Source organism: Spermophilus citellus (assembly GCF_964194105.1).
Source record: "Spermophilus citellus genome assembly, chromosome: 15".
Classification (NCBI taxonomy): Eukaryota; Metazoa; Chordata; class Mammalia; order Rodentia; family Sciuridae; genus Spermophilus; species Spermophilus citellus.
In genome coordinates, this window is record NC_138195.1 from 72,196,908 (window position 1) to 72,209,135 (window position 12,228).

The 12,228-nt window shown below is 46.1% G+C and overlaps 1 protein-coding gene across 2 annotated transcripts in view; it reads left to right on the plus strand.

Moving 5' to 3' along the window:
- WBP1L (WW domain binding protein 1 like) overlaps positions 1-4,825 on the plus strand; it is a 58,140-nt gene extending 53,315 nt beyond the window's left edge. For both annotated transcript variants that reach the window (XM_081267401.1, XM_081267402.1), the window contains exons 3-4: positions 1,941-2,102; positions 3,401-4,825. In XM_081267401.1, the coding sequence (XP_081123527.1) occupies positions 1,941-2,102; positions 3,401-4,143 (905 nt within the window). In that variant the 3' untranslated portion in view covers positions 4,144-4,825. The remainder of the gene's footprint in view (positions 1-1,940; positions 2,103-3,400) is intronic.
- Positions 4,826-12,228: the final 7,403 nt, after the last annotated feature.

Sequence of the window (12,228 nt, forward strand, 5' to 3'; positions counted from 1 at the left end):
TAGGACTTCATTGGTCTTATTAAAACAGTAAAGTAAGTCTCCTTACACAGTGACACATACCTATAATCCTAGCAACTTGGGAGGCTGAGGCAGGAGGATTGCAAGTTCGAGACCAGCCTCAGCAATTTAGCAAGGCCCTAAGCAAGATAGCGTGACCCTGTCTCAAAAATAAAAAGAGCTAGTGATGTAGCCCAGTGGTAAAGTACCACTGAGTTCAATCCCTAGTTATGAAAATAATAACAACCACCACTCAGTTAATCCCAAATTTTCAATTGTGTGAATGTTTCAACAGAATTGACACAGGTGCATTAAAATAGGTTGGAAATCATAATCCAAAATTTATAAATATTACTATATAATTATATGTACTATATTTAAGTTTTTATATGTGTCCCACATTTGAAATGGTGGGACAAAATGCCTTAAATCAATGAGAATCAAGTTGGGATCATACTTAATATTGTTTTATAATCTGTATTTTAAATTTAATATCAAACTTTTTATATGTCAAAAATAATATTCTACACATAATTTAAAAATTATTCCTATTATTTCATTGTATTACTTCATTACCAGAGGAATTGAAAGACCTATCTAAAATAATTTATTACATTTAAAAATAAATTAAAATCCAGTTGGGTACGGATGGCACTTGCCTGTAAACCCAGAAGATTAGGAGGCTGAGGCAGGAAGATCACAAGTTCAAAGCTAGCCTCATCGCTCAGCCATAAACAATTTAATGGGACCCTTCTAAAAATACAAAACAAAAAAAGGTTTGGGGATATAGCTTAATGGTAAAGTACCTCTGGGTTAATCTCTAGAACCAAATAATAATAATAAAAGCCAGTAAAAATAAAACTAGAGATAATTTTAAAATCTAATTTATTCCTGGTTTCATAGTTTGGAGTTTGTGGAGACAGCATAGTGAGAAAGGGGGGTTGTGGGCCTTCTCCTGTTCCTCCTCCCCTCCCTGGAGTAGGAGGAAGGGAGGTCTGTTGATGGCCCTTAGTCTAGTGCAGCCACAGACTGAAGGGGAGGTGGTCCATGCTGGCAGTGGGAGATGGAATTGTACTGGATTAGAGGGAGAGTGCAGGAAATCATTTACACTCTCTAGGGAAGAGATTGACTTGAGGCAATTAGAATTTTCCACTTCCAACTTCAGGGATTCTGCATTGCAGAGACTTACACCATAGAGAAAAAGCCCTGGTCTTTTCCACGATGTTGAGAGAACCCGAAGAATTTCTTTATCAGGAATCCCTCCAAAGCCCCTTGCAATTGCTAATCTGAGTTGGGTTGGGGAGGGGAGAGGGGCACCAAGAAAGCAATGTGTTTTCTCTAAGATCCCTTAAAAGAGGAAAAGGACACTGTCCTAAAAGATGAACATTTTTAGTGCCTGCAAAACCTAAAACATGGGACCCAATCAGTGGTTCTAGAGAGACACCCTGGCACTCCTCCCTTCCCCCAGGGTCCCCGAGGCACCCTGGAGTGAGAGACCTCCTGTGCTGTCAGCATTTTCACATCGCTTCTCTGTGCATCTTTTGCTCTGGTACAAACTTGGTTTTTCTTTTTCTTCTTCTTCTTCTTTTTTTTGGTACTGGGGGTTGAACCCAAGATTGTTCTACAACCATGTTACTTCCCCAGCCCTTTTTATTTTAAATTTTGAGACAGGGTCTCACTAACTTGCCCAGTCTAGGCTCAAACTTGTGATCCTCCTGCTTCAGCCTCCCAAATAATTGGGATTACAAGTGTGTGCTCCGCACGTGATTTGGCAGAAACATTTATGAACATAGCTTAAACATAAAGTAATGGGATGAGGTCTAACAGTGCCAGCTTCAACCATGTGGGCACTGTCCAGGGACCTCCTTGTTTGATAGTTGCCCCCTCTGGCTGGTACTCACCATGCATACTTGCCTCTCTGTGTCACCTTCCCAACTCCCCAGGGTTCTGGCTGGTGTGGACCATCATCATCATCCTGAGCTGCTGCTGTGTCTGCCACCACCGCCGAGCCAAGCACCGCCTTCAGGCCCAGCAGCGGCAACATGAAATCAACCTGATTGCCTACCGGGAAGCCCACAATTACTCAGCGCTGCCATTTTATTTCAGTATGTACCCAAAACTGTCGTTCCCAACCCTCAGAAGCTCAGGAGCACAGAGTCAGGACATCTGTGGGCAAGGGAATTTGCCCCCATTTACCCTACATAGAATCTTGCAAATACAGGAACAGGGGTCTCCTTCAGCACAGAGGAGCAGGTATTCCGGCTGTGGGTCCCTGAAGCCTCAGGTCTGTTCTAGAGCTCACAGTGCCTGGGTTCTTGCCAGAAAAAAATAAAATAAAAATTTAAAGCAAATAGTCAGATGGAGTATAATGTGAGTGAATTGGAATTTGGTGTTCAGTGGCCTGAATTCCTCCCATTTTTGCTTGCTGCTATGTGATGTGCCTCATAGAGGGGATGCCCATCAAAGGGGCAGGTATTGGTGTTGGGGGGCGCTGGGACTTCCTGAGAACCAAGAAACTTGGTGAATCACTCTGCCTGAACTTCCCTGAGGTTCTTTACATGTGACCTCTCAAATGGTCCATGAAGGCCCAGTTGGGCAACTTGTCCCAGGCCATTGTGAAGTGCATTCTACAAAATAAAAGAGTCAGAAGTGTTTGAATTCCACATCTAGAAGAATTAATTGCATAGCACAGTGCCTGGCATATGTAAGTGCTCAATAAATGCTAGCAAGTACTATTATGTCATCTGTGCCTTGAAGTATTCAGCACATTCAAAAGGTAACCTACCTGGCATGTTTTCAATGAGCCTTGGATGACACAGGCCCCTCGTCCTTTGCTGGTAACCACTGTTCTTGCTTTGAGTCAAGATGTGTCTTTCCAGCCACACTAGAGTAAGATAGACAACAGATTTCTAACTTCCCAGAGAAAGACCCTGTATATAATATATCTGGAAGAATAGAAAAAGAAATAAGTGGTCAGGAAGTCTTAAGTTAGGATCCCTGACCCTGAGGCCTGAGGATAGATGGAGAATACAGTCTGAGCAAAGAATATGAGACTGTGTGCCCATGGTCCATTCCAGGCAGAAATTGGTTCTTGGTCATCTACCACATTTGCCTAACCCTTTGCCTTAATTCCAGGTAGGCAGGAAGTCCTTGCTTACGAAGCAGCACTAGGGGCTCTTAGATGTCAAGAAGCTGGAGTAGGTCAACCCAAACTGTCCCTCTTTCTCTGCACATTTGCTCACAGCTCTCTTCCCCAGCCCACGACCAAGAGCCAAAGCTACCGCTTGGTGGCTCTGCTAGAGGGGTGGTAAGGGACAATGCGTATGTTTGGTATGAGTTTTGCAATCTGTCCTATGACAGTGGCCAGTGCAGTAATTTTTCCTCCCTACCTCCCCATTTTTAGGGTTTTTGCCAAACTATTTACTACCTCCTTATGAGGAAGTGGTGAACCGACCTCCAACTCCTCCCCCGCCGTACAGTGCCTTCCAGCTACAGCAGCAGCAGCAGCTGCCTCCTCAGTGTGGCCCTGCAGGTGGCAGCCCTCCGGGTGCTGATCCTACCAGGGGCTCCCAGGGGGCACAGAGCAGCCCCTTGTCTGTGCCCAGCAGAAGCAGCACAAGACCCCCAAGCATCGCTGATCCTGAGCCCTCTGACGTGCCAGCTGACCGAGCAGCCACCAAAGCCCCTGGAATGGAGCCCAGTGGCTCAGTGGCCGGCCTGGGGGAGCTAGACCCAGCGGCCTTCCTAGACAAGGATTCAGAATGTAAGGAGGAGCTACTGAAAGATTCCAGCTCTGAACATGGCAGTGTGCTCCCCGATAGCAAAGACAAGACACCTGGCAGACATCGCCGCTTCACAGGTGACTCAGGCATTGAGGTGTGTGTGTGCAACCGGGGCCATCATGACGATGACCTCAAAGAGTTCACCACACTCATTGATGATGCTCTGGATGGGCCCCTGGACTTCTGTGACAGCTGCCACGTGAGGCCTCCTGGCGATGAGGAGGAAGGGCTCTGCCAGCCCTCTGAGGAGCAGGCTCGAGAGCCTGGACATTCCCACCTGCCTCGGCCGCCCGCGTGCCTGCTGCTCAACACCATCAATGAGCAGGACTCGCCAAACTCCCAGAGCAGCAGCTCCCCCAGCTAGAGTAGGCTCTGCCTGTGCCCGGAAACTTGGCAAAGCAACCAGGGTAAGGGAGACTCACGAGAGAAGCATTAAGTGACTTTCAGAGGAAGTGGTACAGCCACTTTTTTTTCCCTTCTCCTCTCCTGCTTTTTCCTACATCTCCAAGTACAGTTTGGGGTGTGGGTGCCTCTCCCTCACAAAAGCACAATATTGTGGAGGGCTGAGAAGTTGGTTCCATGACTCATTCCTCATCCCCTTCTTCCCCCTTTCAAGTCATGTCTCACCTACCTGCTTTGGTCAGAGAGATGTGTTTTAAAGCCCCCAAAGAAGGGGACTAGGACTGTGTCCTGCGATGATTCTTGGTGATGTAGTGGATTTATGCTCTGGTTTTAGTTTAAGAGAACTTTGTTGTGTGTCAGCTCAGCAGAAGCAACCCTTCTTAGCCCTGGTTGAAGAAGGAAGCCACAGAGGCCTAGGGATTGTCAGCTGTGGCTGCCAGTGTCTGCACAGCCAGAGTTGAGCTGATTCTGTGGGAGGATGAGAGCTGGTGGACAGGTTGGTAGGAGGCTTGTTGATCTCTCAAATTCCAGGTGACAAGAAAATGTACCACTGTGCATCCTGGAGGGGCCCCTTCCTTCCCAGCAGGCTCAGGTGTGGAAGAGTAGACTGCCTTTTCTTTGTTTTTTGTTTGTTTGTTTTTTTTTTAACAAACAACAAAAGCCAGCTAGAAACAAGAACCTTACCAGTGGGCTTGCAAGAATTCTCTTCCGGACAAGGGAAGTTTGTGCTTTCCCAGGTTAGCCTTCCACGAATGTGGCTGCAGTTGAGCCAGAGGGAGATGTTTGTGTGTGGGCTTGGAGTTGGTTAGCTCTGAGCAGTAGGCCCTAAATCTGGGAGTGGAGAGAAGTGCAGCTTCCTGCATCTCTGCCCTTTGGTCTGTGCCCACAGGTGACCAGTGTCCTTGTCCATCCCTAGCACATGGTCTGCAGGACTTTGTATCTCCTTGTACTCTTCTGAACAGAGGGTCTGAGGAAGCTGTGGGTCCTGGGAAAGGCAGCCCCGTAGTCTGGTTCTCACACAGTATTTTCTCTTTGATTTTGAATAAGTCTCTTGTTGTTGTGTGTTTGATTGTTTGTTTTAAACTGACCACTTGGAAGAAATCCCTTGGTTATCTGTGGTTCTCATGCTCTCTCCCTGTCCCTAGCCCATTGAGGTCGGATGACTCACTTTTCTGTAACCTATGTAAGGAGTTTTGGTGGCCCAGGTGGGAGGTGGAGGCAGCCTCCAGAAGGACCACAGGATCCTTATTACTGTCGTCTGGTTTTGGACAACCAGTTGAGCTTTGATAGGAAAACTCTGAAAGGAGAAAGCAATCAGCTGAAACTAACATTCCCCATCCATCCCTGTTCATATGAAAAGTTTGGTTCTTCTCCCACTTTTGAATGATGATATTCAGGCTAAGCATTGATGTTATAGTAAAAAAGGGAAAAAAAATATATATATATATATAAACAGACAAATCCAAGGCTGTGAGGTGAATGAGTGTCTGTTTGGATTCCACAGAACCAAAATTCATGTCGAACAAAGTGAAGTCTGTAGACGATGACTTTGAATGACCTGTAGTGTGTGTGTGTGTCTCTTGTGTGTGAGCCCCACACCCCGTGTTCCTGTGAAGATACTTTGAATGGCAGCCATCCTGCTCACGTTAACCACACGTCTGAAGCAAACATGGCCCTCTCAAGGTAATTTATTTTATGCATTTACTGTTTACCGAACAAACATCTGACTGTGTACTCGAGTGTATTTGGCAGCATTGTCGACGGCGCCCCCCTGTGTTTGCCTGAGATACTGCGCTCAAGGTAGAGGTTCCACTCTGCTCATCACTGCAATTTGCACATTGCTCCGTGGACGCTGAGAGGCCTGTGTTCTGTCCGTGTTAATGGAAGCGTGCTCTGAACCTGTCTGCCTCCCTCTGCTACTCCTTGCCTTCGGTCTCAGCCCCCAGAGGGTGTCCACAACCACTTGGGACAGAAGGCAAAAGTGGAATTCAGACAGAAGCTTGATTGGCTCTTCAGTGACAAGCTTGGCCTTGCTGTGGCCCAGACATCAGCCTGCCCAGAATTGCCAGGAGGCTTTGGCAGACTCATGGTGCCACAGCACAGTCCCTTTGCTGAGTTCAGTGGACCCAGACAGACTGGCGTGTGGCCAGAGAGGTGCCACAGCACAGCAGCCCTCAGATACCTACCTTCCACCTTCCTTTCGAAATCACAGACAACTCACTGAAGTGTCTCCAAGGAGAACAAGTTTTACCAAAATGAATCCTTCTTCATTTAACTGATCAAATGGATGAATCTGACCCTCTAGGTTTCTTTCCCCAGCAGGGAGCTGGTCTGAGTGTTGACTGTTGGCTTCACTGAAGCATCTTACCCTGAAGGCCTGAGAAGAAGCACAGTGGCCAAGCTGGGCTTAACTAGTAAGCCGCGGTTGGCCACGGCTGCTGGAGGCTTCCTGCTCAGAGAAGGAGACAGGGAACTGAAGGAATAGTCAGGGGGTCAGAGAGACTAGGTTGAGTCTGGTTTTCCAGATGAATGAGAAGGAAAGGATTGGTGGAGGGTTTGGTGCTACAGTCGGAAGATTTGCAAATGCTAACACATTCCTGTGTGAGGCACATCACCATTTGTCAGTTATTGTGAATATGTGTATTTTAAGCAATAAGATTCAGCTGGTCAGATTTTTCTGGGCAGTCTCAGTGACCCATTTCCTGTGCTGTGATTGTTCTGAAGACAGAGTGGCTCTAACCACTGTGAGAAGCCCAAATAAAAATTCATCCCAAAAGTTTTTCTGTGCTTTTTTCTTGCACCACTTTGTTCCTTTTTCCTCTTCCTCAGTCAGGGAGTCATACCTTAAGATCTCAAACGCAAGCACTTTTTCCTTCACACAGGGACTGAGCAGTGTCACGTAGCAGTTGAGAACAGGATCCTGGGCCAAACTGAAACCACAGGGCCAAGGGCAGGCTGGAAGCTGCTGCTGAGTCCACATTTTATCCTCAGCGGTTTTCCCCCAAACTCTGTTTCTCCTTTTGATGTCTGGAATACTTTGTGAAGCCCCACAGATAGGTTAAAATTAGACCCCCAAAAGCAGGAACAAGTTTTGTTAGTTACCCCGTAGCTAAAGATGACATTTAAAAGGCAGCAAGCATTCCAAGGTCTCTTTTACTGATGGACAGAAAGAAATGTGGGTGGGTGCTCAGTCTTGGAATTTTAATGTACAAAATATTAGAGCTGGGCACAGTGGTACATACCTATAATCCCAGTGACTTGGGAGGCTGAGACAGGAGGATTGTAACTTTGAGGCCAACCTCAGCAACTTAGTAAGACGCTAAGCAACAGTGAGACCCTGCCTGAAAATCGAAAGAGCTGCAGGTGTAGATCAGTGGTAAAGTGGCCCTGGGTTCAATCCCTAGTACCGAAAAAGTGTGTGTTTGTGTGTATGTGTATGTATTAGCCACTTTGTGCCCAGCATTGTGCTGAAAGCTAGGGAAATACAAATATATAAGACATGGCCCCTGCCCCTTAGAACTTCAGTTACAGTTAGGAAGACAAATAGACCCATGTGAGATAGAAGCCACAGAAAGTAGGCTGAGGTGGAGAGAGTGGTGCATGTTCCAAGATGCCAGCAGCAGTCAGAGATGGTCTGAGGTCTTGAATGCCAAGCAGGGAGCCTCTGAACTGAGCTTTAGGCAGCTGGGGAGCCCCAGTGTGCCGGCATTTGTCATTGTGTGCCAGTGTTTCCCTAAGGCAGACTTCCTTTGTTCATTTTACCCTTTGCTTATTAAGATCCCTCTTAGCTGGGTGCAACTGTGCATGCCCCTAATCCCGGTGGCTCAGGAGGCCAAGGCAGGAAGATCACAAGGTTGAAGCTAGCCGCAGCAACTTAACTTTTAATTTTTAAAAACTGTAAAGAATCAGGGAAATGGCTCAGTGATAGAGTGCCCCTGGGTTCTGCCCCCAGTACATGTGTATCATTCCTGCCTTTTAAAAGGTAACACCTGCATGGTCCCAAACCAAATGGCACTTTTATGAGCTGGTCACAAGAGGCTGTGATGTGCCCCGAGGTCACTGGGTTCCTTGTTTCTCTAATGAGATCTGACAGCTGGTTGTCTTGGTCCCAAATGACTATGTCCAGCACAAGACAGTAGTTATGACAAACAAGAATTTCAAGAAACTCCCCATTCTCCAGCTTCCTGTTTTCAGCTAGTGAACAAAAACCAGGGCTTGACTCAGGAGGAGGGGGAAGTGGGCGCGGCTGACCCGTTGGCTGGCTCCTTGCTGAACCTGTTGTGAAGAGTTGTGGGTCTTGGGAGGTATTCAGTTTCAAGTTCCAGCCTGGGGGCAAGTGACTGGCCTCACGGAAGAGGTAAAGCTTTTTTTTTTTTTTTTAATTTATTGTTGGTCGTTCAAAACATTACAATGGAGGTAAAGCTTTTATGGAGCACGTACCAGGTGCCAGGAATTGGGAATGCTGACACCTTAGGCCTGCCTCTTCAGAAGAGCCAGTAGTGACCCAGAGAGGAAGAAGGGCACATCAGCAGTGTTAGAGCCACAGGCAGTGGCCCAAAGCATGTGTGCACAGAATGCTGTGGGTGAGAACTTAACCCACATGGGGTTTCAAGGCAGGCTTCCTGGAGGAGGTGACTGCTCCCCGGGAGAAAGGTGCAAAGGGAACTCACATGTTTGTCCTGAAGATTATTGAGTGCCACTATGGGCCAGATGCTGAAAAGCACAAAACAGCTTGGGAGGACTAAATCAGGAGACAACACGGGTTGAGTAGGAAACGACAAACAATTTAGTCTTTCTAGATGACTGCATTCTAGAAAGTGTAAGAAATGACACTGGAACGAGGTAAGCAGGTAATAAAAAGACTTTTGTCTTTTTTGTGTTCCTTATTGACAGTTTACGCAATGCCAGGTCTTGTCTAAGCATCTCAGTACCTACATTTTCTTGTTTTAGCCTCAAAACAGATCTCTGAGGCAGAGCCTTATAATTATTGCTATAATGGTAAAGAGATTGAGGCACTCAGAGGAGTGAATTAACTTCCAGGATCACAGAGCTAATAAGCAGCAGAGCCAGGATTTGAAGCCACATCTTTTGGCCCCAAAGGCCATTAACTAATAGGTCAGACAGTGAAGAGCTGAGAACTTGGGACTCCTTTTCAAAGGTGGGAGGAAACCAAAGAAAGCTGTCAAATCTTAAAGGAGTTAAAGCTGTTTGGATCTTTGTATCTTGAAAGTATTCTGCTCTTCCTCAAAGGAAATAAAAATACAGCTTCCAGTATTTGTGAGGGGGAGCAGATTTTATTTGATCTGAAATTTCTCACTGTTTAAAGCCTGTTCCTCACCATAGTTTAATATTCCTTCCATTTCATGCTTTCTCACAAAGACTCAAGAAACCCAATCCCACTGGAAAATGTTACAAAACACCCTCTGTGCTAGCCATGAAAAGAGTCTGTCCCTGGGCTCTCCACCCACCTCCCAGCTGTCAGCATGCCCTGACTCTGGGTGGAGGCAGGCCAGGGCTGCGGGTGGCTTCCTGGATGTCTTGCCCAAGATGGACCTATATGCACATACCTGCTCTCTCTCCTGCCCTAGCTGATAGCTTTTGGGAGTTCTATGTAAAATCTTCAGAGAAATTATTTTGTGGATTTGGATGATTAATTTAAATGATGAGGCCAGTGTTTATTGAGGCAAAAAAGTATTCGTAGGTTCATATTTGATCCTCAGAGCAACAGTGAGGTTGGTGTACACACGCCTCAGCCCCCATATTACGGATGGGCAAATGGAGATTTAAGAAGGCCAAATCAGTTGCCCATGGGCACTTAGTAAGTGACCACCCCCTGGAGAATTTGTCTCTATAGCCCCGGCTCACAAGGGACTTTTCTACTCACACAGCCCTTTCTGTTTCATCCTCACCAGAGCTTCAGACAATGGGCAGCTCAGGTGGTAAGTGACCCTGTGTCACAAAGAAGAACCTGAGGTTCCCAAAGTTGGCAACAGGCCTAAGATCCAGGGCTAAGATGGGTGGCTGGGAGCCTAGTACCTGGGAATTCTGGGTTCCCCTTATCCCCCAATTCTGGTGCCTTGGACTGGACCCTGGTCCTCCAGAGGTGGGCATGTGTCTGTGTCTAACTGTAGAGGGACTTCCCCTGCTTCAGGTTTTGTGGCCACCAGAAGCCACTGGGACATTGACTCCTTCTGACCCACCTACACTCACGAGGTTACTGGGCAAGAAAGAGACTCTGGGAAGTCCCCTGATTTTCTGAAGGACAGAACCCTAGGAAGGTTGGCTCTTTTAGCTCACTAGGGCTGATCAGTAAATATTTTAAAATTTTATGAGCTTCTTATTAAATGGCCAATAAAAATAAACTACATAAACCCACAATATATATTGTGGGTTTGAATATATTAAAAACAAAGGTGATAAATACACAAAGTGGATCACTTTCCAATTATTTAGCACATGTTATTATCCATACCCTTCAAGGTATTTATAAATCAGCATGGTAGGAATATCACATGATGGCATTTAGTGTATGAGGTCATGTACCAATACCATTTGGATCAATCACAGAACACATATGTGATAGTGGTCCCATAAGATTTTTAAAGGGGCTGCTCATTGCTACCTCCTAGTGGTATTGTAGCCATAATAACATCTGGTGCAATGTGTTTCTCATGTTTGTGGTGATACTGGTGAAAACAACCCCTTTTAGGTATATTTAGATACAAAAATATCATTGTGTGTGTTGTCTACAGTATTCAGTACAGTAACGCTGTACAGGTTTAAGCCTCGCTGGCTGTAGGCTGCATCCCCTAGGTTTGTGTAAATACATTCTATGATATTTGTGTTAGGAAACTGTGTAGGGACACATTTCTCAGGATGAGTCCCATGTATGACTACAGCAGTAAATAACATATAATGTTAAAAAAAAACAAAATGAAAGGCTACCTAGCATCTCTTCCCAACTCTATTTTCAGTGACATTACATTGGTAGCTCTTGGCAAACACTACAAATCAGGGGTGCTCTCCCTGCTGAGTTGGCTTTGAAACATTTATTTAAAAACCCACTACTGGGGCTGGGGTTGTAGCTCAGTGGTAGAGCTCTTGCCTCACACATGTGAGGCACTGGATTCGATCCTCAGCACCACATGGAAAATGAAATAAAGGTATTGTGTTCATCTACAACTAAAAATATTTTTTTAAAAACTCACTACTAGTTGGGAACAATCTGAAGCTGAAAAGGTGACTGTGAGGTCTTGGCAAGGACTTTCCAGCTTCCTTCTGCATAAGGGGGTAGAGTTGATTGATTTCTCACTGAGCCAAGGCACCTGGTTGAATTCTTTCATGTGTCCAACCTACTTGTCAGGTGCTGAGATGCTGGATAAAGAACGTGAGAAAGCTCAGTCTCGAACTCCAGAGAGAAAGGGGTCTGCGTCCCTGGGGGATACCACACCCATTTCAAGCCCAGGCAGATGCTCAGATGCATCTGGGGTTCAGCACTAAGTGATAGAAGTTGGGACTAAAAGGGGACACGTGGTGGGTTGGGAGTCATGAGACAGCTTGGAGGAAGGCATTCACTCTGAGCCTCTAGGGGGTTCAAGGATACAGTGATGTAGATAAATGAGGAAAAGGCCTTTCATCCAGGGGATGGGCAGTTTGGGCAACAAAATTCATCAGATCATTTTCTAAGAGGACACTAGTTTTCAGAAAGTTGCTCTCCCCAGCTAGAGAACTTTTCCATGACCCCTAGGGACAGGGGAACGCATAGCTGACTTCTCATCGTGCATCTTTGAAATCATGGGTTCTGGTGACAGGCTGCTGCTAAGTAGGCTTGTACATATGCACATCCCTCCACAATGGCCCTCTGATTCCTCATCTTAAAAACGAAGGGGTAGTTTCCCATTTCCATGTTATTCAATGTTGATTCAATAGTTGGAGACTATTCCAGTCAAACTTACCCACTGATTCTACAGAGAACACAAGCCTTCTGCAACATATTTCTCTCTTCATCACCTAGTCTACAAAATGCCTTTCAAATTCTTATCTGAAA